Source organism: Molothrus aeneus, chromosome 26 (genome assembly GCF_037042795.1).
Source record: "Molothrus aeneus isolate 106 chromosome 26, BPBGC_Maene_1.0, whole genome shotgun sequence".
Lineage (NCBI taxonomy): Eukaryota > Metazoa > Chordata > Aves > Passeriformes > Icteridae > Molothrus > Molothrus aeneus.
The window spans coordinates 4104491-4129862 of record NC_089671.1 but is presented as its reverse complement, the minus strand read 5'-3'; the positions used below and the strand labels follow the sequence as shown (position 1 = coordinate 4129862).

Here is a 25372-nt window from a genome sequence, read left to right as displayed (position 1 = left end):
CCAGGCTAGACTTGGGGAAGCTGCCTTTGCCCAGTTACCTTCTCAAATGTACTCCCATCCCCTGCATCAGGGCTGGGGAGCAGAGGGGGATTTCTCTGCCCCTCCAGCTCTCTTCCTTCTGGCAGTTGTTTCTCCTTCCTGAGGCCAGAATGTCAAGGCTTGGATTAGACAATAATCTTCCATCTTCCTTCTGAATTCACCATGGCTTGCAGTTCATTCTACAGTTTTTGGTTCTGCCCAGATCCTTGCTGCAGTTGGAAAAGCAAATCATACCTAGCTGCTGTTGGAAATACATCCTCAGGTAGGGTAATCAAGGTCACATAGAAATGGTAGTACTTCATAAAAGATATTTATTTGATTAAAACAAGTTATATGACAGGGGGTTTGGGCAGTTTTAGTCACGATATCGTATATCAAACAATGTGAAACTCAACACACATTTTTGTTATTAGAAGCTGAATGTGGCATCATGGTTGCAAACATAGCACTGAAAACCTCCTCTGCATTTTTCAAATCATGGATGTATGCTCTAGAGAAATTTCATTTCTGTATTCTGTGGCATTCCTTGGCTGATAATGCAAAGTGTAGGAATTGTTTGGACTATGAACACATAACAGTGCTTACAACTGATCTTTTACGCCACCCATGACTGCTCACATATCTCTCCAGCCCAGATATAGATATGTCTAGTAAGGTAATATTTACACAGAGAAGCAATGTAGGATTCTGTAGAATTTGGGGCCTGTTTTTTATCAGTCTGATTGTGAAGTCAGCGTGAAAATTGCTTCCATACTGACACTGGCTTTGCAGTTCGTAGTTATTTCATACATGGTACATATCATACATGCTATGTGGTCTGAGTTCATTTTTCTGTTGCTGATTCAGGAAGAAAAATTTAGTTACACTGTCAGGGGATGGAGTGTAAGAAAATAGTGCAGAAGGTAATCTCACCCCTGAGGAGTTGCACCTGTACTAACCACCAAAGACTAGGAACAGGCCTGCCCTTAATAGGCCACAGCTGTGTCCAATAAGAAGAGTGCTACAAGAGAGTGGGTGAAGTGGTTGAAGAGTGAGTTGGAGTTTGTTGGCTGTACTGTGTAGAAGAGGGGGTTAGTGCTGTGAGGAGATGCCCATGAGAAATCACCAAGAAGGTATGGAACTTTTGCAATAAGATGACGATTGGTGACCCCGATGTGATTCTGACATGATCCTGTGGTGGTTTGGGAAAAAGGACTTTAATATTAAAGTGCTGTGATCCCACGATGATTCAGGAGGATGACCACAGACCTAGGAGCAGTAAGATAGTGGAGCCAAGTAGACCAGGAGCCTAGGAGCTGAGCAGGCAGACCAAGAGCCCAAGATCCTAAAAATCCAGATGAGTTATAGCCAGGCAGACCTGGGAGCCTAGAAGTCTGGACAATGTATGAGACGCCACCCCCAAGGAGAAGAGTGCTGGATATGAGGAGGGGACACTACACACTTTGCTTATTTGGTGCATTGGAGCAAGCCCCGTGCCCCCTGCCAAGGTATGGCCGCAGTCCAGAGGGGACCCAGGATGGTGCCCAGTTCCCCCTGATTGGCAGTGTGTGCAGCAGGACACAGGAGTGGCATCATAGAAGTGGCAAATGGCATGGCCACAGCAGCAGCCGGTGCCTCAGCACTAGCACGGCCCCTGAGGAGTACAGGGGCAGGCTTGCTAAGTTGCTGCTACATGAGCACTGGAACAAAAGCAACATGAAGCTCTGAGAGGCAGAGTCAGAGCTGCCCAGACAACATGTAAAAGAAGCCTTCTAAACTGTATAGTGGCCACCTCCACAGTAACCCAATGTGATTCGGGATTGGGCTGTACGGTGAGATGGAGCCCAGTGTAGCACTGAGAGCAGCAGGGGATGCTGCCTGGTCCAGACCTGACAGATTTTGACACATGGAGTACAGGTGAGCCGCTGGGGACACAATGAGAAATAGCGTATCTAGTGAAGAACAGATTGTTTCATCTACATGAAAAACAGAGCAGGGCGGAGAGGCTTCCAGTGACCAACTAATACAACAAAAAACTGTAAAAAGAAGAAGAGAATTTTTAAAACAGCAGTAGGAGCTGGGGACAGAGTAGCTTTATCATTCAGTATGGTATATTTGTTTGCTGATGAAACGTGCATTTTGTTTTTTAATTGCAGCCATTTATCTTTGATTAGACATAAGTGTGAAAGTTTATATTCCATAAGCATAAGTACACTCGACAGATACTGGATCAATGTTGTTCAAGTCATATAGCTATTGATAAAATTATGTAACTGTTGATTTGTTACTCGCCCAATATATAGCCTTTAACTTATTCTTGTGAGTTGCCTTATAAAATTGTACAGCTATTGATATTGTCAATATTCTAGAAGTGTATGTATAAGAGTTTCTGATTATATGCAATGTAAGTTTGAGTACTGAATCAAGGTCAGTGCACAGACACAATCTGAAGTTAAATAGAGATTACACAAAAGATGTTTGTACTGGGTTTACTGTCTTTTGCAAAGGGACCTACAAAAGATAGTAAGCACAACATTAGTTTATGAAAAGCCTTAGGTTGATGTTCTAGACTGTGAAAAGCAAAACTAAATAGAGAACTTAGAAATGTATGTTCTTGCTGTGATGTGTTGCCTGAGCATTTGTATACTGTTAGTCCTAAGTGAGACATGAATATGTTATAATATCAATTTACTCAAACATATCTTTCTAGAGATGCTGCAACTTTGTAATTAAAAGAAAAGGGGGAATTGTGGAGGGATAGAATGTAAGAAAATAGTGCAGAAAGTAACCTCACCCCTGAGGAGTTGCAGCTGTACTAATCACCAAAGATTAGGAACAGGCCTGCCCTTAATAGGCCACAGCTGTGTCCAATAAGAAGAGTGCTACAAGAGAGTGGGTGAGCTGGTTGAGAAGAGACCTGGAGTTTGTTGGCTGTAATGTGAAGGAGTCAGTGCTGCAAGGAGCTGCCCATGAGAAATCACCAAGAAGGTATGGAACTTTTGCAATAAGATGACAAGAACACTGGACAAATTCTTTTACTGATCAAGACTACGCAGAAATTAACTTAAAATCCTAGTCTGTGGGGTAAGAAGAACCAGATCAATTGTTGTCTTTGGTTTGAAATCTTGCTTTCTGTAACTCCAAAACACTCAAAGGCTTGGCTCAAAGTTCACTCTACTCATAGTTTAAATTTTTTTGAGTTATTTGGTCACTATTATAGTTGTTAATTCTGATGTTGCCTGGTAGTTACCCAGGAACAGTCCACTTTTAGTTTTAAATGTGAGACTGGACCCTTCCTGTGCTGTACCCTCTAAGAGCACAGTGCATACGGTACTGTACTACATACCTTAGGTTCTTTTGATGGCTGGGTCATTTTCAACCGCAACATCGAAAGCAACAAGACCATAAAATGAAAAGCCTAAATAAAAGGTCACATTTTCATTTCCAGCAGGCACTGATTCATGATGGAGTGGCAAGACATGGAGTTCCTTCTTGTGTCCTCGTATAAATAAATTTCTGTCCTTGGACCAGCCAGAAACTCTTTTGAGATTGTCACGAATTTTGGGAATATTCCATACTGTTCCATGCTGCCACTTCGTTCTCCTCTCATCTAAGGATCCCACCATCAATTTGTCAATTTTAGTTTTGTGCACTATCTTACTTAAGCCATAACCCTTTCCCAGAAAAAAATGGGTGTAGATTCTTTTCTTTCTGGTAGGAACATCTTTCCTTTTGATGTCATATAAACGTTTCAGGGTTTGAAGGGCTGAAGTTAAAATTTCATCGTTAACGGGATTAGGCTCTTTGTCTAATGCCTCATCTGGCCAGTACAGCAAGGTGAGCAAAAAATAGGCACTTGCTGGAAATTGTCTCTTTCCTCTGAAGAATCTTAGACTGAGCTCACGAAGAGGTGGCAGTGGAAGGAGTTTGGCTGATCCTGGTGCTAAGCAGGCTAATGTGATGTGGCACAAAATAAAATTGATCAAATCATTGTCCTCCAACCTGTTCCTCGGCGGGTTTTCTGGATAGAAACTAAGGATCTTTTCTAGCTTTTCAGCTGACCTGTTCTCTTTCTTATCTGTTAAGAAAGACAGGATATTGGTGACATTTCCTCCACCACTCCCATAAATACTCATCTGTCTCATGAGCTGAGTGTCAGGACCATTGCTGCTGTCATCTATAAGTGATGCTGAGATGAAAAATTTAGCGTATACAGCTGCTTGCTTCCTCAGCCATTTTCTGGGATTATGGATTTGTTCTTCCTTATCATCATTTTCATCATCCTTCTCTTGGTTTTTATCTGTTTGGAAGTAACTTAGTTCTTCTGAAATCCATTCCAGAGCATTGTACAGGTTCTGGCGCAAGCCTTTCAAGCGGGAATGAAGCCTTCCCCATGGTCTTTTTATGTCTTCAGGAATGTAATCTGTGGTGAGATATTTCACAAGCTCAGTATGTTCCCCCTCTAGATTTCTGTGGAATACAGGCAGTGTGGACAAAAATCGAAGAAGGCGACAACCTACTTCTACTTCTCCAAAATAGCCAGCGTTGTTCATACTTTCACGTTCTTCCTTTGCTGCCTGTTGTGCAGCCCTGAAGCATTTCATAGCTTCAAGAGCAAGCAATATCTTCTCAGTGATCCTTTCAGGAGTATCTTCCTCTGTCATTTTATCCACAGCGAAACCAAACCATCTCCTGTAGACTTGACCTTCTGTATCCAAAATAAAAGAATCAGTTGGCAAATGTGATTTTGCAACCTTTGCCCAGTATTCAGCATCTTCAAATTTTTCATTGCTGTAATTTAGTCTGGCAAGCTGCTGGGCAAAAAAAGGATCTTTTCCAAGGAGTTCATATGCAGCTTTTAAAACAGCAATGGCTTTTTCACAGTCTTCAGCTTCACAGACTTGTTCAATGAATGGGGAGAAGAGAGTATCAGTATTGTCACCCCTGCTTCTTTTATCACGTCGAATAAATAGATGTCTGATAAACTTTATAAATTCTTTTTGTCCAAATCTGTTTTCAAAGAGCATCCTTTCCTGAAGAAGATTTGTTGCAAGTTGACTTAGTGATTGATTCCCTGAAAGCTGATGCAGAATTTCTTTTGCCACCAGGCAGTGGATTATCCGAATAGTTGAAATACAAGTGGTGCTTTCCTTTAGCTCAATAAAAATCATTCTTGCTTGTTCACTCAAGTGATATTTGAAATCGTATGCTCTTGCTTTACTCTCTGTATATGCCCCCAGGCCCAGAAAAGCCTCACAGTGTGACAGTGAAAGGTATGAATTTGGTACATAGCAGTTGAGCAGAGCAATGTAACGCATCAAACAGGTGTCACGAGAGGAAGGGTCGATGCCTTGCAGGATGTGCTCTACCATGTCTGACACATATGTTTTATTGAACTCCTTACACATCAGCACAAACGTAAGTATAAATTCTGGCTCAGGATATTCTTCCTGCAGTTTCCCAAGTTTGGTGTTAAACAGATTTTTCTCTGACTCTGTCAGTTTGTGAGTGACAGCAACTGTGTCCAGTGGTGAAGCCTTGCAAAGCCTTTCAGGGTCATTGTATCGTCTACAGCATATGAGGATGAAGTAAGGCCTGGAGGAATTCATTTTTCTGGCTGCTACAGCCTCCATTAACTCACTCTGTAGTTCATCAAAGTACTCGTCATCGTAATCTTCGATCAGGAGCAGCACCGGAAAACAGTGAGTGATTTCCTTTTCTTCATAATCTCTGAGGGTGAGCACATGATTACAAACAGTTGAGGGTGGATAGGAGGTCTTGATAACAGCACATCTAAAACGCTTTCTGCTTTTCCATAGAACCTGCCGTGCTATTGTGCTTCCACCACTTCCAGGATGGTGAAATATCTTTAGTTTAGCCACAGGATAGTTGTGTCCACCTCCTCGTAAAATACCATCCAGCAGTTTGCTTGCCTCTGCACAGGCTTCACGTTCAATGATGTCCCCACAGAGTTTATTATCAGCAAGCCACAAGTTTTCCCACATGATTTTTCTCCCGCGGTAAAAATCTTGTTCTATTTCTTGTTTTTGTTTTTCAGTCCAAAGATTTAATTTGATATCATCACATTGGTCAGCACAAAGGATTTCTAGGGAACACAGTTTCTCTTCTTCCCGCAAGGGAAGTGTACACACGCCTCCAGTGGAAGCTGGCAGGTGTCTGGGTTGGGCTGGAGAAGGCAGCATTGATTGGATGGTGGCATCTACGTGACTGAGCTTCATACCCACAATACTGCATTGTTCCAGGGTCTCAATGCTGCAGGATTCCTGAGCTAGATTAGCCCACTTCCTGTAATTGTCTCTGGACTCTGCAATGCAGATGATGTACTCCATGCCATTCATCTCTGTATAGAATTCCTGAAAAGTGTCCACAAGTGGTTTCTGCACTGGTGACAGCAATAGAAAAAGCACAATGAAAGAGCGCTGTGGCAGAATTTCCTCACAGATACAATTAATTACTTTCTTTAGGTGTTTTTTTTTTGTTCTAATCCATGTATTTTCATCACAAGCTTTCTCATCTCCAAGGAAGTCGCTGCGCCCATTGCAGAATATCCAGCTGGTCTGATCAAATAGCTTCTGAGAGGGAGAATTATCAGTCTTCATTTCTTTGAAAAAATCCTCTAAGAAATAAGAACTTGTTTCATGGTGCTCTTTGTATTTGCTGTACAGCCCTGACACATTAGAATGTTCATCAAAGTCAAAGACACAGAAAATGTTCAAGTGCATTAAAAAGTTGATGTAGTTCAAATTATCCTGTTCACATCTGTTTGTGACAAGGATGTACCGTAGAGAATCATCCATGTAGGTTTTGCCATCATTTAATAGAATTGATAACTTTCTTCCTAAATCTTGAGGTATTTCTGTAGGTACTTGTGTGCTGGAGAGCTCAGCTCTTTGTCTTTGAGCATCCCTGTCAGGTATAGCTTGAATGAAAGCAGTGAGTTTGCTGCGCTGCACAGGCTCGGACTTCGCTCCCAGTCGCTGGTAGAGAGCTGGTTCTTTGGTCAGGATCACCTTCTGACTGCTTTCATTGTATTTTGGCAAACAAACTTCAAAACAATTGCTCTTTACCAAGCTGAATGTTGGTTCAATGTCAACCTCCACTACAAATCTTTGTTCTTGAGAGTCTTTTGAAATCACTTCAACAAACACAGGTGGGTGAATACATTTCCTTGCGATTTCTTCTAAATTATTGCAAAAGCACTTTTCTATATAATCCAGTGCATCAACAAAGTCTTCTCGGTTTTTGACCTTTATGCCAACGACCTGTCCGTGTTTCCAGCCCTTGTCCTCAACACTGTCCATGACACCAAAATGGATGGTGCCATTTGTTCGAATGTTCATGCAGGCTGAAGCAAATCTTATCACTTCAGAGGCAAATTTTGATTGCAGCTGATGTTTGTTCAGCTCTGCAGCAGTATCACAGGATTTGTATTCGTGGCAAGGAATGATTAAATCACAGACTCCTGATTCTGGAGCAAGAACTGTGTCCTTCACATACTTGAAATCGGTATCCTGACTTCTAAATGGCCGACAGTTTCTCACCTCTAAAACTTCATCAGCACTTGGAAGCTGGGATTTTTTGCTTCTTTTTGGCTTCTTGCCAGAAGTAGGAGCTGTGCTCTCGCTGCTGGTGGTACCCACAGCACCAGAGCTGCCTCCACTCGCCGTGCCCTGAGCAGGGGCGTTGCTGGCTCTGGCTGGGCCTGTTTGTGCCTCCCTTCTGTCGGATGTTTTGCTGCTGGAGTCCTCAGCTTGCTGTGCATTGTCCTGGAGCTGCAGAAGTTCATTTCTCTTGTGGATTAAGATCTGGATTTGGCCTTTCTTCATTCCTATGTCTTTGAGGAAAGACTCATCCAGTTCCATTAGTGCTGGACCTGTCACTTCTTCTGCATGTAGTTTATCTACATACTCCTTCTTGATTCCAGTAGATTCCAGCCAGCATTTGACGTGGTTCTCGACCCATTCTCTCACAGGTAACGTTTTGTAATCTAGACATTAAAATCATGTATTACTAATACAAACTAATGTTTGTTTGGCCACACTGAATGTTAGATCTTTTTCTTTCTACCAGTCACAGTGAGAGAGCAGGTCTTAAATATGTCACTTCTGATGATAAAGTATCCATAAACTTAATCAGAAGCAGTTCTGAATGGTGCAAGACTAATAAATCAGCAAAGCAGGAAACTAGGAAGAAGACTTGGAAATGATCCTCAAAGGGTGTCAAGGAAATAACCCAAAATGTTTTTTGTGGGGAATAATAAGGTTTATGGGAATTGACAGGGCGGGATTCCCTAAACTGGACAGGTTTGGGTAGATCATTTACCACTTGAGTCTGATTATTTTATCCTAAATAAAGATAGATAGCATCAATACAAACCCTAAGATGATAGGAGTACTAACTAGTTCCCCACTAGAGAGAAATCCTTCAAATGCAGATATGAAAAAGCAAATTGCTACATACAAAGTAGAAATTTTCTGAAAACAATACATACCCATTGTCTTTGGTGAAGGAAATCCTGCTGTTAATGAACAAAACCCTAGAAGGGGGAAAAGTAAGTCTTCAGATTTACAGTTCACATTCCTGTGATAGTTCAAGCTGACATTGGTGTTCTATTTTCCCAACTTCCTCCCCACCTTTTTGTCCATGGTCATTTCTGTACCTCTAAAGGCCTGTTCTTGCCAGCTGTGCTGCTGCTGTGTGCCTGTGTGAAGGCAGCTGCTCCTGCCTCTGACACACACGTGGATGTGAAAGAAGTAAGGGGTTGCTGTAGAGGTTTGTGCTGACAGCTGAGCGCAACAGTTCCTTCTGTTACAAACTGGAGAAAAGGAGGCGCCTCACCACTGTATTCCCCAGGTTCTGTCTTTTACTTTTTATTGCTTTTTCTCACTTTCCCTGCCTTTAGTTCCTTCACACTTGTTTTTTCCCCTGCTCTTTTTTCATGGGTACACTCTCCCCTGCTTCTTCTCTTTTCCCATATCTGTTTTGCTGCTTACCAAAATTTCCAAGAAGCAGTTTGACTCACTGTCCAGCCCAGCAGAAGGTTTTCTGTTCAGTGGGGTGTCCTCCCCTGTGTCATGACATCCTTCCTGTGCCCAGCCTCCATTCCAGGGGTTCAGAGATGGGTGGCAGTACGGACAGCCTGTTCTGTACTGCAGGAGGAATGGGTTTGTTATGAATGGAGTTCTGTATGTCTCATTTAATAAACAACAAAATTTAATTTAGCAGCAATTTTAACTGACCAGCAATTTTATGTAAATGAATACAATCAAGTATATTAAATATAATCAAGCATATACAGAAATTTCACAGTGATTAATTAAGTATGATTAAGGTTTGTATAAAGCATAAGCAAAACCAACTGAGGTAGGGGGAGGCTTTCTCACCCTGCCTCACATATGAAACAAAGGAATCCAAACCCAACTTATCTACTGCATGCTAATACATATTCATCAGTATTTTCCTGTAAATCTCGTCCTATTTTCAAATATTGAAATCTATGTCACTATACTGCACAGCACATGCTCCATTTGTTGTTAGGGGGTCTCCTGGCTCTGGTGGTGTTCTCGGAGGAAGGCTCGCTGTCTCCCTCGCTGTCCCCTGAATAACCTTACAGGCTGCACATGCACAAGAAGCTTTGTGTTATGTAAGTAAATATTATGTTCCAAATAATCCTTATTATTTCATAGATAAAACCACTACTTTAGATTCCATATCTGAAATCGCCCCAACTTTGCTCATCCCACGGCCAATTCTGCTTTGGGAATCGTCCCAGCTTTGTTCGTCCCAAGGCCAATTATGTTTTGGGATCTTGCTTATCTCAGGACTACAGCTTATATCCTGTTTTTTACATATAACATGTGTAAAGGGACCCATCTGCTTTGTAATACTAATCACATATACTTTTCCTTTTTATTTTATAACAATTATTTTCTAAAATATTGATATAGTTACAATATCGTTAGCAAGAATCATACCCATTAATCACAGGTTAAATACACCTGCTCAGTGTGACATTCACAGTCAGCAGTAACCATCCACAGCCCGGTCACTGGGGTCACAGTAAAAGGTGCACTGTGGTGGTGTTGCTGCTTCTTCTCTTACTGTAGTGGGGAGACTCAACCCTCCGGTTTAGCCAGCTCCACCCCTGCAGCTCGTGGTGCTAAAACAGTGCTCTCAACAAGTGTCAAAGGAGCAGCCACCAGTGCAGCTGGTCGAGGTCTCCACAATTTCTGTAGGTGTAATGGTGGTGACTGGGGAAAGGAGAAAACCTTGGCAGGAAGTGGGTTCAGCAGCAGGGGGTGGTTTGGGGAGATACCGCTCCGGGAGAACAGGGTATGCTGGAGAAAGCCAACGAGTGCACATTAACCCTTTCTGCAGCCGGCCAGCCCTGTGGAAGCCTCGGCTGAGGCCCAAACAGGGCTGGAGCTCTGGTGTGAGCAGGAGGCTCTGAGAGGGGAGCCTGTTACGGGACTGCCCTGATGTGCTGTAGGTGTAAGGCATCCCTCAGAGTAAGTGTAAACAGGCTGGTTATGAAAATGGTCAGAGACACTTGGTGCAGCCTTCCCCGAGAAAGGCGGCTAAAAATGTCCCTGAAATACTGATCTTTCAGTGCCTTTGGCCACGGCCCAGGGCTGGGCTTGTGCTATGGAATCCCGTCCCGCCCTTGTCTCTGCCCCAGCCCGCGGTGACGTCAGGAAAGCGCTTCAGAACGAAGAGCCTTGCCTGGGAATCGAAACTGGAAGGGAGGCTGAGCAGAACTGGGCAAGGCTGGGGCAGCACGGCTGGAGGGGGCCTGCGGGTCCCTGATCCCTCCTGGATCTAGGAGCAGTCGGGGTTTGTGCTCCAGGGGGCACGGAGGGGGTGCAGCTGCGGGGCTGCGGGCAGAGCTGTCTGCGCCCCGCTCCCGCCTCGCCGAGCTCTCGCACAGTCCCGTGGGTGCTACCGAGCAGCTCCCAGCCCTGTGGGGCGGCCGGGGGCACCGAGCTGGGCGGGCAGTGGAGGCACAGGCTCACTTTTCGTTAAACCAGGTCCTAGTAAAGCAACCCGCCCTGCTGAGAATGAGCCGCGGGGCGCAGCGCACGCAGAGCTTACCTTGCAGAGCCGAGTGTCCCCAGTGCGGTCTGCCCGCAGGGAAAAGTTTCCAAAGGAGGAAGGGAGGGAAGGAGCTCCAAGACCTGTGGCGCCAGGCTCGGCACGGGCAGCAGTCTGAGCACTGTGGGTGTTCTGCAGCTCCTGCGCGTCTCTTGAAAATTCTTCAGGAAATAAAAACGGGGAAACTGCTTTAGACAAATATTGCTGGTTCGAGCTATCAAGTATCCACCCACTTCACAGCAGTGCTGCTGCTGATTGGTGCTGCTGATACAAGTCCAATAGCCTTAGCCCCACCCAAAACAGGTGTCAAGATGGGTGTGGAATTTATTATTTCTTTATTTTGTATTTTAAACTTTCAGATGCGTCTCACTGCCCTCTATATGAGCTACCTACTCACTCCAGGCCCCCTCACCAAGCAGTGGAGAGGTTGGGAGAGGCGCCTCGGCCCAGCCCTCTGTGCCACTGGGGCCCAGGAAGGCTGGGCTGCAGCAGAACTGTCCTAGTGGCTTTTGGTTTCCTGTAAATCACGTCATCAGTCACCAGCTCAGTTTCACCAAAACTAATTTATTTAGGCGTATTTCTTCACCACACAACAGCACAAAGTGCTGCCATTTTATCTCAGCTGTGCGTGCACCTGCCTCAGCCACCAGGCTGGAGGGGGCTGGTGCCTGGGGACTGTCAGAGTAACCAAGGAGGCTCTTGGGCCTTCAGGGAGGCTCCCCCCGACCTGAACAACTCCTGCAGCCGCTGTTGGGTCAGAGGGCAGGAGATGCTTTGAGCAGGCTCAAAACCAGGCACGTGTGCCCGCCCGAGGGCGGCAGGACCAGGCTGCTGCAGGCCTTGGCCCTTCCCTGCTCAGCTCTGCCAGCACCAGCCCTGCTGGGTTCCCTGGCCACACAATGGCACTCAAAGCTGTGGGGTTTAAATCTGAGTCTTTATTTAGTAGATTTATAAAAGACCTTTACATGAGAAATATAAAAATATGAAATAGGCTTTGAATCTTTTTAGGTAAAATTACCATTATTTTTTCAAGCTTTAGAACATGTAACCTGCACAGTTTGGCATCTTAGGTCAATTGCTCTCACACATTGTAAAAGTAGGAAAAAAACATCGTGTAAAGTATCTCCAGAAAAATAGCTGTATGTACCCCATCATACATGGGGTATTACTAGCAATAATTTATTTAAGACACAATGGCACAGTCATACAAATTCTCACTTTCTAATTTCTCCTTTAATTAATTCCATTGAAAGATGCAGTATCACTTTCCACTTCCAGTTGTTATCTGATGGTTAAATATAAACACAAAACTGATTAAGACTGATTTGGCATGCTTCATACTTGTACCATGTGGATTTGATACCACTTTGTAGTAAAAATTAAATAAATATAAATACATTAAATAAATATATTGTAAAAGAACACCCCAGTTATATTAGAATTCAGCATTTCTTCATCCTAGCACACATGACACTTTGTCACAGCTTCAGGGCCAGTGTAAAGAAATACTGCACCTTTAACCACACAGGCTCCCATGGATGGAATTACCAGCCCCCACACACAGGAAATGGGGTTCTACAGCTCTGTGGCACCCCTTAAACACTGCCCTGATCTCACTGCTCTGAGCAGATCTTGCCTCCTGTGGCTCTGTGGCTGGGGCCTTTTCTTAGTCCTCGAGGGACGTTTGCAGTTGATGAGTCTCAGGCAGCTCCCAGCTGCCATTGCTGTTTGCTGCAGGTACTTGAGCAGATCTGTTCTCATATACTGGGAGTTAAGGATTGTTCAACCTGTTCTGCAAATACTGCACCTGTTCTGCTTCATATTAAACAACAAGACTTATTTTCAGAGTAGGAAAACCTTGAATTGATGTTTCAAGTCCGTATTTTTTAGAACTGTTTCTGCTCAAGTATAAGGGACTAACTTTCCAGAGTAGTACTGGTAAAACAGAAATGGTACTTTCATACCATTTTTAGGATAATCATGAATGATTCCCTTTACAATCACTGGGGTGTGCCTAATGTGGCAGCAGTGCAATGGCAGATTCAGATAATTTGCTGCAACCAAAGGGCTCCTTTTGCACATCCCAGTCCTGAGTAATTATATGATTTCAATCACTGAATTTGATTTTTTTTTGTTGTTGTTGTAAAACACACCTGTTACAAAATCACATACAGTACAGGGATATTGGGTGATGGTTAAATCCAGCTTTTGCTCTTCATGTCCACAGTCCTGAAAACTGCCTTGGAGTCAGTAACTCCATGCCAGGGTTCATCGCTTCACCACTCGTGCCCTGAGCTCCACCATCTCCTGATCCAGCACAGCCACAGGTACAAGGCACTTTTTGGAAGCTTGGTTTCTTCAGAGAGAGAGAATTCAGCTCTTTGATCCCACTTTTCCCTGCTAAGGGTAGGCCTGTGCTTGGAATGTTGGTCCCAGAGAAGAAAGCTCCATCCCTGTCCTCTCAAACCGTGTCTCCTGTAAGGCTCAGCTCTGCAGAGTCCTCAGCATAGTAGTGCTGGAAGAGTCTTTCTTGGCAGCAGATGTGCATAGCGTGGTAGGTGTGCAGGAGCAGGCGAGGGAAACGAGCTGTGAAGTAACACACAAACTCATCTGGGATGGAGCCCAGGGTCTCCTGCACTTCGGGAGGCAGTTCCCTGTAGTGGTGCTTCTGTGGAGCAAAACAGAAGAGGGAAAAGCTCAGTCAGAAGGTTCTTTCAGAAGCCTCTTGTAAACAGAGCTGCTGGCGTTCCTGGACACAGTAACCTCCTACTGGACTCTTGCAAAGGAGCTCAGTACCTAAATCAGGGTCTGATACAGGCTGGCAACAACAGCAGCCAGAGGCAGGAAGCCAGAGTGCACGAGGAAAAGACTCCTTTACCTTATTTCTCATTGCCCTCAGAAGGTCCCGGACGGAGCCACCTTTATAGGATCTGAATTTTCGAAGATCTGCAAGAGAAACAAATTGTTTTGTGTGTTGTGATGCAGTTTTAGGTGCTGGGGTGTATGTCTGCAGCCACAGATCCTTGTAGGTATGTTTCAGTACATAAACACGTACTTCCACCTAAAGAAACACTTTACTCAGGCAAGTAACAGTGATGTACCAAAACTGAGACAGTGTTAGCCTTACTTTCCTGTCCCAGCAAACTGGGAACAGCAGGTAATTCCCACTCTGTCAAAGTGCTGTCCCTTACCTGTCTGAAGAGGAACAGTGATGTGCTCTCTCCAGTCCATTTTCACCACTTCTCTTCCACCTCTTTCTAACTGCTTGACTATTGGACTGTCTAAAGATTCTTTCTCTATCCGGTCACTAACATCCTGGAAGAGACATTCAGATTATTTCTAGTTTTATTTCCAAGTTTTTCCCAGTATTTTCAAATTGCTGCTTCTGGCCCATTACAGCCTGTCCTGGCAGTGAAGTTAAAATTCCATTCCATGACAGCACTTGGGAATAGGATACAGAAGTTTCTGAGATTATTTGTTTCACCCTCTTCCAAAGCTCTTTTAGCACAGAGGAGAAGATAAGGCTGGAAAGGATCTCAAGCCCTCAGCCATTTCCCACCCCACATCAGGATTCAGTGCTTGGTCACTCCTGTCCTTGAAAACCCTCTTGGCCATGTTCTCTGTGGGTACTGCAGCTGTGGGTGCTGCTTCTCCCACCAAGTGACCTTGGTACCATCAGCTCTGGCCCCCTCTGACAGATCTGCTGTAAGACCAAGCCAATTGCTTAGGAGCTCCACCCTGTTTTACAACTGGGCTGCCTCGCTCCTCTCAGTAAGGCTGTGGATTCTGTGACCTCAGGCACAAAAGAGAGACTGAATTCAAGACCAGAAAAAGCCCTGAGAACCGAGAGGAGAGAAAAGGCCATCACAAACCTGAAAGAACTGGAGCTGTTTTTCTAGACTCCAAAAGAAGGGGTGTTTGAGCACACAGCTGGCAGATGGCCGTTTCTGGGGGTCCATGTTTATCATCTGCTCTATTAAATCACGAGCGACAACGTCTTCTGCAAGGAAATTTACTTCTTTAGTTTTACTTTCTCTACGTTCTTAGGCTGTAGTAAAATGTAAAACTTTGTAATTTTATAATATTTTTTATTACTTCAGAAATTAGTACTTCAGAAATTCATTATGGTCTCTACTTCCTCCTGTCCTGCTAGTCCAAGTGCTGCCCTCACAGATGTGCTGGGCAATCAACAGAAAGACTATTGAAGACTAAGAATATCAAAGTTCAGCTCTCTCTTTCTTTAAATACAGGAAATAACTTCACAGTCAAGACTACAGAGTTGCCCTGGGGCACTAACTCCAAGAACTGTAGGCCCTTTACTTCAGGAGGATCTGAGGAGTACAGCTACCAGGGTCACTGTGGGCCTTGGTCCTGTCACTGGTGCTGGTGTTTAGCAGCCTGGGCCCTCAGTGATCCCTGCAGTGCAGTCCTTACCGTGCCTCCCTGCCTCCAGAGCCTGCAGGCTGTATGCTCCCAGCAGGATGTTGGCTTGCCGCTGCAGGGACTTGCCAAAGGGATGGCCACCTTCAGACACCACGTAATAGAAGACACAGCCAGCTGAAAAGATGTCCACAGTGTATGTCTGCAAAGAAACAGCCTTCACTAGCACTGACATCTTTGCCCCTGAAAGCTCTGATTCTCACAGATGATTATTTTGCATCTGAGAGCAGAAGGAAATTTTCTGACTCGCAGATTTGAGCTGCAAGGCAGCCTGGGGGCCCAGGCACCAGGTGCTGCCTATTTTAGGGTCTGGCCTGGTCCTGGGCAGCCTGGGAAGGGTGAGCACTTACAGGGTTCTCTTTGCAGTCTTCACTCAGCATCTCTGGGGCGATCCAGCCCTCAGTGCCGGGCACGCCCGAGCGGCGGCTGAAGCTGTGCCTGCCCACTGCCAGCTTCTTGCACAGCCCAAAGTCTGAAATCATGGCCTTGACTTTCCCGTGAGCGTTGGGCATCGAGATGAGGATGTTGTGGGGCTTCAGGTCCCTGTGGACTGTTACAAACACCCACTTGTCCACTCAGGCAGTCCCAACAATCTTTGTAAATTTTTAAGTGGACCTTTCATAAGGCTGAACCACCATTGATGAAACCAAAGTCATAACTTCAAATGATTTTCATTGGTAATTTCATTTTTTTTATTCCACCATGTTTCCTACAACTCCTATCTAAAAACTTCAGCACCCTGCACCAAGAGTAAGGACTTGCTTTAGTACTTCAGGGCTGCAGAATGTTGCAGGGACAAGGCCAGTGTCAAATCATAGAACCACAGAATGGTTTGGGTCCAAAGGGACCTCAAGGATCATCTCATTCCAACACTGCTGCCATAGGCAGGGTCACCTTCCAATAGGCCAGATGAACAGTACCAGATCAGTTTCTCTTTATTTTACAGCTAAGAAAATGTAGTTCTCCATCCAGTCTTGAAAGGAGAGGTGTTCTTACCAATATTCAGGGAGTGCAGGTAAGCCAGCCCAGACGTTGTCTGCTGCAGGAGAGTGATGGGTTGTAAGCCATGGTGGCTGAAGACCTTCTGCTCAACATACTGCAACAGAGAACCAGGAGAGTCAGCCACAGCACTGCTTAGAAGCTGCATAAATAATAAATCCATGCACTTCACCCACTAAGAGATAAATGGATAAATTGTGCTAGCTGGTAAGACACAGCAAAGACCTTTTTTTTGGCTGAAGGTGATGATCTCTAAAGTCTCATTCAGAGCTAGAATTCTGTATAGGACTGTGCTCCAGAAAGAAGAACAGTCTTCAAAGTCTGCATGGTAGGAGAGGGAGGATGACTAGAAGGGAGTCCTTCACAAGAAGTTAAAAATCAAAGCACAACAGCTTCTCTCCATAAATCAGTCCAGGGTTATGGATGTCTTTCTACAGGTTTGGAAACTCCCCTGTTCTAGGAACATGGAATTGTCACAGAGGTGACAGTGGGAGTAAATGGCACTTCAGCAGCTGAAGCCCAAGGGAAGGGAAGGCCTTGCAGGGGGAGGATGCTCCCAGGCCCGTGGGTCACCTCCTGCAGGGTGGCAGCGCAGAGCTCGATGGCGATGTACTGGAACTGCCGGTCCCGCTCCGTGCAGAAGTAGCGGATCACGTTCGGGTGCTCGTCGGACTCGCGCAGCAGCTGCACCTCCCGGTCTGCGAAGCTGAAGCACTCGGGGAGAATCCTCTTCACTGCCACATCACGGTTGTCAAAGGAGCCCCTGCAGCCAGGGAGGGAAGGCACAACAACCCTTCACACTCTGGAGCCACAGCACGTTCCGAAAATGTGACAACAGAAGCCATTGTAGAGGCCAATGAAAGCAATTCCTGTGCTGGAAACAGGTACATTTGGCCAGTAAACACTTCTTAGGGAAGCAAAGTAGTTTTTGCTGGTGAAGAAAATGCATGAAAATATTCCAGACACATGCAAAAAGTTTCTGTTCATAGTAGATGTGAGGGCTTTTATAAAAAAAACAAATTAAAAGGACCTAATTCAAACACAACATTGGTCTGTTTAGTGCACACATTCTTTTCTACCTGTAAACAATTGTCCCTTCAGCACCATGTCCCAATACATCTTTAGGGTTAAAGGAAATCTTGCCAACAATCACTCGGTTTGCTTCTTCATCTGAACAAGAAAAGAAAAACAAGCACTGGTTTAGGATGGGGCAAGGCAGCCTTTTACAACTGCACAGACCTTGGGGCCAGTCTGTAAAAGTCTTTTAGGTCATGTTCAAATTTAACACACATATGATCAAAAGAAATGAACATGTCCACGTTGGTACTTACTCTGAGTAGGCAAATAGTCTGTGGTGACCCAATGAGCCAGCATCAAGAATCTAAACACATTTACACACACCTTATGGCTCATGGCTCTGAGAAATGAGTGGTTCTCAGCAGCCAAACTCTTTCTAAAAGTTGATCTTGCGTTTAGGAAATACTGGCTGAGAGTAATGGAAGTGGGTTTAGTAGCCTTTGAAGGGACAATGCGTGCAGAGGAAGACCAGGCAGGAAGGTTGTGCTGCCTAATCCCCATTTCTTGAGTCCAGTTAACCATCTTAATATGTGTTTTTATTTAAATGAGTGTCTCCCTGGAATGGCTGCAAGTGACAGGAACACACTGCCCCGGGCAGCACAAGGCCACAGCTGGCTGTTACTGTAAAGCAACAATCCTGCTGAGGTGCAGGGCCCAGCCTGAATGGTTCTTTTCATCTTGCTGAGCTATGAAGTATCATCAATAACTGTTCTACTGTACCATCACACAGAGTGGGGAATAGAAACACAATAAACCACACTGAGTCAACTTTACCTCCCTCTTCTTGCTCAGTGGAGAGGCAGCTCCCAACATCAGATGTGGAGATGTTGGAGTAGGCAGAGTGGTTGGAAGCTCGGGGGGACAGGTTTGGGGTGCTGGCAGCTGAGCTCTCTGTCCGGCCGTACGACGTGTCCAGGAAATCTGCCTCGGGCGGGAGCTCACCGGGAGCACCAAAGGGCAGCTTCTGCTGCTGCAAGAGCTGGATCTTCTCTTCCAGCTGATGCTGCCTCTGCTGCTGCTGGTGCACGCTCTGTGAGAAAGGACCTCAGTGAAGATTTGGCAGTCAGGTCACGCAAGGGAACGCTACAGCTTCTGGGGAGCTACTCCTAAAAGGTGGGAGCCAAACTCTCCTGCCCTGTCCCTGCCAACCACACAGGCTGGGGAACGTTCACTCACAATTTCTATTTCATTCTGGACTTCCATTGCCAAGATGAGAAATCACATGGCTTGGTTACAAAAAGTTGTTTCTGGGTTGACCAGGAGTCTTTAAACCACAGAAGGATAAAGGCTTTGATTCAAAACTTGGAAAACCTGATGGTGGTTTCAGGTGAGGAAGAGAGGAGCAAAGCCAATAGTGCTGTGATCATATCCAAAAAGAGTAATACCTACAAGAACCACAACTGGTGGATGGAAAAGAAAACCTCTCTAGAGCTGGCACATATGGCCAGAGAAATCCCTGTTAAGTCAAACTCGTGCCTTTGCTCCCCAGTGCACATCTGTGAAGAGGGAAATATCCCTGGAGTGTGTCACTAACTCCTGTATCATTTCTGGGCTCTACAACATTCCTGATGCCCCCAACACTCAAAAGCACATCAAGCCAGGTCAGCATTACCATTGGGTAGGTGATGATAAAAGCGACCCAGCCCACAAGCAGGAAAGTGCTGAGGATGATCGTGGCCATGTCCTTCAGCATGGAGTCCACTGGAGCCTCTGGCCGCGGGATGGGCCGAGCAGGGGTCTCCTCCATCTCCTTTGGAGCAGCTGGAGGCCCTTCTGTTGAGGAACCTTCAACAATGTCAATGACCTGAGGCAAAGAAAGCTCTGTTAGCTCAGTAGCTCTGTGAGTAATGAGGCATTCCTAGTCAGCCTTTCTGCTACATCATTTTTAGACATTTCTAAACCTACCAAAGTCAAAGTTTGCATGTGGGGAAAACAATGCAGCAGAAAGCCCTAACTCTGAAACAAGGAATGACACTTCCTCATACCAGTGATTCTATGTGATAAGTACATGAGCATCTGACACAAAAAATGTGAAGTAATTCCATGCATTTTCCTCCTGTATCCTTCCCCAACTTCCACTCCTTTATATTCTTCTCTCATGCAGTAAGAGAATTATTCTCATCACAAACCTCTTCAATCGTGGCTTTCTCAGAGTCAGCTGGAATCACATTTTCAGGCCTCTTTGGTAAATTGCTTGGGAATTTCTCCAGGATCTTCGTGGGGGCAGACAATGGTGTTTCATGGTGCCCTTTAAATAAAACACATGTATTGAAACAGAAAGTTGTCCTTTTTTAGGAAAGATATTCTTGATTGCAGCAACTTTGCTGCAGAGTGAGAACATCACAAAACATGATGCTCATGTATAGAGCAGGAAAGAGAAAGGAGAGGGAAAATGGAGGGCAGAGGCCACTGAGAGCTGCAGGGGAACATGAACTGCTTCAGGGAACTGCCTGACATGCAGGAGAGAGGCTATTAGCAAGGAAAGGGATCATGGGAAGAGAAAGATGGCACCTTAAAAAACTGAAAGTCGCACACTGTCCCTGCCCCAGAGCTCCTGTCACATACATCATTCAATTATCACCAGTCATCACTTAAAACTGAACCTCAGACAGTTCCTCATTTTTGAAGCAAAATTATAAATGCACTGAAAATTCAATTCCAAAATTCAGAGACTTGGGACACACAGGACAGGCTGACAATTAATAAACATTACCTTCAGCCTCTGTGTTTTAATCCATTTACAAAATGGAGAAAACATGACTGTCTGATCCATATGATGAGGATTAAGGTAACAACATGCACAATAAGAAATCCAAACAGACCCAAATACAGTATTTACAGTAAATGATAAATTACTATACTCCTCTCTGAGGGAGAGGGCAAATAAGCAATAAATCACTTTCCACACATGGAGCATTTCACCTTGTCACAGAATAAGGCAGGAGGAGCCTTGGGAAAAACAGAATGCAGGTGGATATATAACACATTATTTTATATGTAAATGGAGATAAATTAGACACTATTCCTAGAATTCAGTAATTATGGCCAGGCAGGGCCTCCCACACCTATCAGCAGCCAGTCATTCCAGTAGTTGAGCTTGTGCTTTTCCTTCAGCCTGCCCGAAAACTTGACATCGGTGCTGGGCGTGATCACGCACTCGCCGCTGTCTTCAATGGTGACTCCTTCTGTTTTTGGACCCTCCAGCAAGGGAATGGCGCTGCCACGGGGCTGCAGAGAGATCCCTGTTACAATTACTGTTACTGTGACCTTAGAATATTTAAATAGGCAACTAAATTTAAAATCTGGAGGTCAAAATGGGTGGGCAAGCAAAGATTACTGGCAGCAAAGTCACTGTGAGTAAACACGGCCATTACGCCCTCAGCAGCTGCTGCCACAACCTTGGACATTGGACCTTTTCAGGGACATGCTGCCTGGGAGATGAGATTACTCTTTTTTTGTTTTCCCCTACAGTTAAGCAGGATCTGTATTGCCTACCTGGCAGCCACAATGAGCAAAACAGAACTATGAGCTGTCTGTGGGGAGTTACTTTGATGAACAAACCAGCAATTTTAACTTGAACCACAAAGCACCAACAATAGCAGTAACCTCAGGTCTGCTCCTGCTGAGCCTGCCTGGCCCAGTTCCTGGGGAGCTCCATTTATTGCTTTGCAGCATTGGAAATGATCCTGGAAGTATGGTCATGTATTCTGTGGTTTTTAATTGTTTCAGGAAACAATTAATTTGCTATGCATTTGTTGATAAAAATCTAAAACTCCTCAAATTTCTGTAGATGTACAGTCTTCAGTGTTTTATTTTCTTTTTCGATTTAATATAATTTTATGCACAATTCCATTTCCAGCTTTCTTCCCAGCCCAGGGAAGCACTCATTTCAGAAAGACACTTCCCACCCAGCAGCTCCCCACTCACCACCACAGTGACTCCCTCGTGCACCATGGAGGGCGACGCGTACAAACTCGTGGAGTATTTCCCTACGTACAGGGTTGGGCTGCAGAAACACAGTCACTGTTAGCAGCAGGCAAATGGATGTGTTAACATCTCAGCTAAAACCTGGGCAGCACAGCCCTGCAGAACCAACGCAGGAGCTTCCCAAATCATCAGTATTTGTATCTTGAAAAGCCTTGATCTGTAAAATTATTTTAAGTACTGCTGTACTGTGAAGTGCTTTTTTTAATTATGAAAGCATTGTCAGTTCATTATTCACAGCACCATCACTCATTTGACATAACTCATGTCCTATTTCTGCACTTTTCAATAAATGGCATTTGCCAAAATGCTGTGCACCATTTTTATAGTGTGAAAGGCTTCACATTAGGAAAACCAATTTAATTCCTCATTGTGAGAAACTATTCAACACAGAACATCTGATAAAACTTAGGAATATACACTTCCCAAGTTTATAAGATTTTTTGTTTGGTCTCTGACCTTACAGACTAAAAGATCAAATATTATATAAAAGAACATCTGAAGAACCAGAAATGCTTTTATGCATTCGTTTCACCATGTTGCAACCTGTAGCACAAGCCTTAACTGTTGTGTTTAATGACAAAGCTGTCGAATGGACAGTGAGAAGAGCAGAGTCTCAGGCTCACGTTAGTTTGCTCTTGGTCTCCGTTTCCTTAGGGAAGGGATATTTCCACTTGGTGATGTGTCCAACCTCCCCGGACATGAAGGTCAGGTAGCGCAGGGTCTCGATGCCCACGTTGGTGTGCAGGACTTTCCTCAGCCCCTCTCGCTGCCAGATGTAAAAGGCCACCACGGGGGACGCGTAGTTCTGGATCCACAGCACGTCCCCGGACTCGCTGTCCACGGTCACCACCAGCCCGTCCCCGTTGGACACAAAGTGGGACATTTCTGCAATGCACAAACGTGTGGAGCTTCCCTGGATTCTGCAGCTTTAACAATGCACAGGAAGAGCTCTGGAGTGCAGTCACCACCACACCTTTCACTGCACAGCAGCTGAGCAGCAAAGCCTTGGCCAGAACTGGGCAGACACAAGTCCAGCTGCATTCAGGAGCATTGCAAGCAGGTTGTGCACCAGAGTTCAGATTTGCTGCCTCTCCTGCCATTTCTCACTGATTTTAAGGAATCACACCTTCAAGAGCTGCAGCCTGCTGGACTCAATTTACCTGAAGCTACCTAACAGGCTTTAGATATTGCAGTATGTGATGGATAAAAATGGACAGAAGTACATGCACCACACAAAAAAATCAGAATATTTTTGCCTATATATAAAACTCCATTGCAGGAGGGAGAAAGCAATTAAATTCTTACTGTATTTTATGTCTTCATCAGGCAAAGTAGCTGCATAATCAAAATAGGTGGCATTCCATCGCAGCTCCTTCTTTTTGGTGTCATACATTGTGATTGTGTACTCTGTTAAAAGATATACAGTCTGTGAAGCAAAAAAACCTATGAGAGAATAGAATCAATCTTCTCAAATCTGAGACACTCCTCAAACACCACAGCACTCACTGCTGTCAGCATCTCCTTTTTTCCCAACACTATCCCATGTAAAGGGACACACTGATAGAGAGGTTAAAGAACAAGTCTGTAACTCTTATTCCTGTTTCTAGTCAGCACCTCCATGGTGTTGGTCTGACTTTACCAGATATTTAGCACACTGCACTTGTGATGTCAGTGGATCTGCTCTATTTCCATCTTCTTTAAACAGTTTTTTAAAAGCTGTATGTTACAGAACAAACAGTTCTGCTGGTACTGGAATACATCATTAATTACAATACAAATGCCACCTTGTCAACAAAAAGAATAATGGACCTATTGCCAAAGTTTAAAAAACATTATCTCACTGCTGGTAAAGTTAATAATTGTTCTGTGTACAGTCTAAAATCATAATTCAGAGAAGTTTTTCCAAGAAATGAACTTGAAAACCTGAACTGACCGCAGGGTCATTTGTTATGAGCCTAAACTTTAAAAATCAGAATTTTCTTTTAAACTACAGTAAAAAAAAAGCATATGACCTGTTCTCCCAAGATACAGGAGGGATGTTGATGGGCAAAGACTTTCTGCAAAAGAGGAAGTCAAGGTCTGCTGTTTCTCCCCAGTCATGAGGTCAACCACGTACCAAATATCCTGCTTTTTACCTGAAATCATAATTGAAGTCACATTACCATTCAGTTGGGAAAACTGCACTTTCATTCAGCTTTTCAGTCTTCCTTTTTCTTTAGTAGACTCACGGACTTAGCACAAATAAAGCATTTTTAATAAAACAGTTTTTCACAGTCAGGCTTAAGTTTGTCATTTAGCACTACTGGCCAACCCCAAATACTGACCACAAACCCCAAACCCAAATACAATATTTAGAAGAGTAAGTACTATTGGCTGAATGATTTTTTTCACATATAAAATCTAACAGAGCTCTGAGTGCAGCAGATCCCAGCTCTCAGATGAGGAGACTGAAGTGCTCATGGTGATAGACAGGAGGTGGAAAAAAAAAAAGTGAGGGTCAACACCTTACGAATTGCTTAAGGATTGTAATCCAAACATCCCACTCAAGACTATATGAGCCATGGCCTTAGGAATTTCTTTGAAGTTATTACATGTATGGCATGTTTAGAAGCTTCAAATAAACATTTTTCTCTCATTTACTGGCAAGACTTGAAGTGGAGAACCAGAAGGAGCATTGGCCCTTCAGAGATTTAGAAACTAAGCTCACTCTGATCTTCACATATTTTACTGTTGTGATAAGTAATAGCTGCCCTTTCTTCTCCTTTTCTCCTCCCAAATCCATTTGCAGTTAGAATGAGTCAGGACAGTGAGCAATAAGTTTATTATTTGTACTGTAAATGAACTGACTGTATGTCAGACAATGGAGGATGTCTAACTGTGGTGAAATGGGATTGCTAATTTTATTCTAATTATCAGGCAGTCAATGCCATTTATAATCATAAGAAGATTTTAAGTAGAAGTCATATTTTGTTGAGAGACTGCATCTCAAGAAACAAAAAATCCCCATCCAGGCATCTCACTGCTAAGAAAAGGTGTTTATTCCTTCAGGAAAACCAATTGGTTTTAATCATTACACAGGAACTGCATTCTATATTAATCAGATTTTCTGTTATCAAAAGATTTATGAAAGATCATAATTAATACCCAAAATAAGGCCTATTTCCTTCAGTCTGTCTGGGAGTCTCTGTAGTTGCTGAACATCTTGCAATGTAAAAGAGATAAAACTTGAGCTCACCCATGTACAGGATCCCATCAGAACTGCGACAGGGAGATGCCTGCACCAGCTCTGGGATAGTAAATGGAAGTTTCTAGGGGAAAAACAAACAAGCAATAATTGCATTGGTTATTTCTATTATTATAATACCTGAGAATTCAGCCAGAGTAAATACTAAAATATTTAACAATGCCCAAGTTCCTAAGGGAAATCATAGCAGCTGAGAAAAAAGTTCTTGTAGTAAGGCAAACATTTTATTTGAGTATCACCACAAAGTTTAAAAATGAAAGTCAAGCATTAAGCAGTAGCTGTAGCCTACATGGATTGGTGACTAATTTGAAAGGTTCAGCATTTTTGTTTGCTTACTAAATACTATAAAGCCCCTCTAAAGGGGTTAGCACCGAGCAGTTATTAATCCTGCTTCTGGCAGATGGTTTTAGAAATGTGTTTGGGGAGAGTGACACATCTGATCAATGTTATTTTGGATATACCTTCCCATCAAATCACACTGAGATTATTCAGAAT

The 25372-nt window shown here is 44.1% G+C and overlaps 2 protein-coding genes and 1 long non-coding RNA gene across 3 annotated transcripts in view; 1 reads left to right on the top strand and 2 right to left on the bottom strand.

Moving 5' to 3' along the window:
• Nucleotides 1-333: 333 nt before the first annotated feature.
• Nucleotides 334-9162, bottom strand: LOC136566785 (sterile alpha motif domain-containing protein 9-like). The gene is made up of 3 exons (XM_066566087.1): nucleotides 9033-9162; nucleotides 8531-8575; nucleotides 334-8026 (listed from the first exon to the last, which is right to left on the bottom strand). Exons 2-3 carry the CDS (start codon nucleotides 8532-8534, stop codon nucleotides 3366-3368), a joined length of 4665 nt encoding a protein of 1554 aa, XP_066422184.1. The 5' UTR covers nucleotides 8535-8575; nucleotides 9033-9162; the 3' UTR covers nucleotides 334-3365.
• LOC136566788 (uncharacterized) lies at nucleotides 7633-21942 on the top strand. The gene is made up of 4 exons (XR_010785075.1): nucleotides 7633-8892; nucleotides 9577-9682; nucleotides 13358-13457; nucleotides 21506-21942. It is a non-coding gene; the product is annotated as an uncharacterized lncRNA (long non-coding RNA).
• Nucleotides 12046-25372, bottom strand: part of ERN1 (endoplasmic reticulum to nucleus signaling 1) — a 32620-nt gene continuing 19293 nt past the window's right edge. Inside the window, exons 5-22 of the mRNA XM_066566088.1 lie at nucleotides 24869-24941; nucleotides 23646-23768; nucleotides 22939-23040; nucleotides 22257-22518; nucleotides 21574-21652; nucleotides 20712-20874; nucleotides 19776-19894; nucleotides 19259-19450; nucleotides 18421-18676; nucleotides 17649-17739; nucleotides 17143-17332; nucleotides 16567-16666; nucleotides 15921-16120; nucleotides 15565-15712; nucleotides 15003-15130; nucleotides 14322-14445; nucleotides 14009-14076; nucleotides 12046-13798 (exon numbers count right to left, since the gene is read on the bottom strand). Coding sequence (XP_066422185.1) covers nucleotides 13592-13798; nucleotides 14009-14076; nucleotides 14322-14445; nucleotides 15003-15130; nucleotides 15565-15712; nucleotides 15921-16120; nucleotides 16567-16666; nucleotides 17143-17332; nucleotides 17649-17739; nucleotides 18421-18676; nucleotides 19259-19450; nucleotides 19776-19894; nucleotides 20712-20874; nucleotides 21574-21652; nucleotides 22257-22518; nucleotides 22939-23040; nucleotides 23646-23768; nucleotides 24869-24941 — 2625 coding nt within the window. The 3' untranslated portion in view covers nucleotides 12046-13591. The remainder of the gene's footprint in view (nucleotides 13799-14008; nucleotides 14077-14321; nucleotides 14446-15002; nucleotides 15131-15564; nucleotides 15713-15920; nucleotides 16121-16566; nucleotides 16667-17142; nucleotides 17333-17648; nucleotides 17740-18420; nucleotides 18677-19258; nucleotides 19451-19775; nucleotides 19895-20711; nucleotides 20875-21573; nucleotides 21653-22256; nucleotides 22519-22938; nucleotides 23041-23645; nucleotides 23769-24868; nucleotides 24942-25372) is intronic.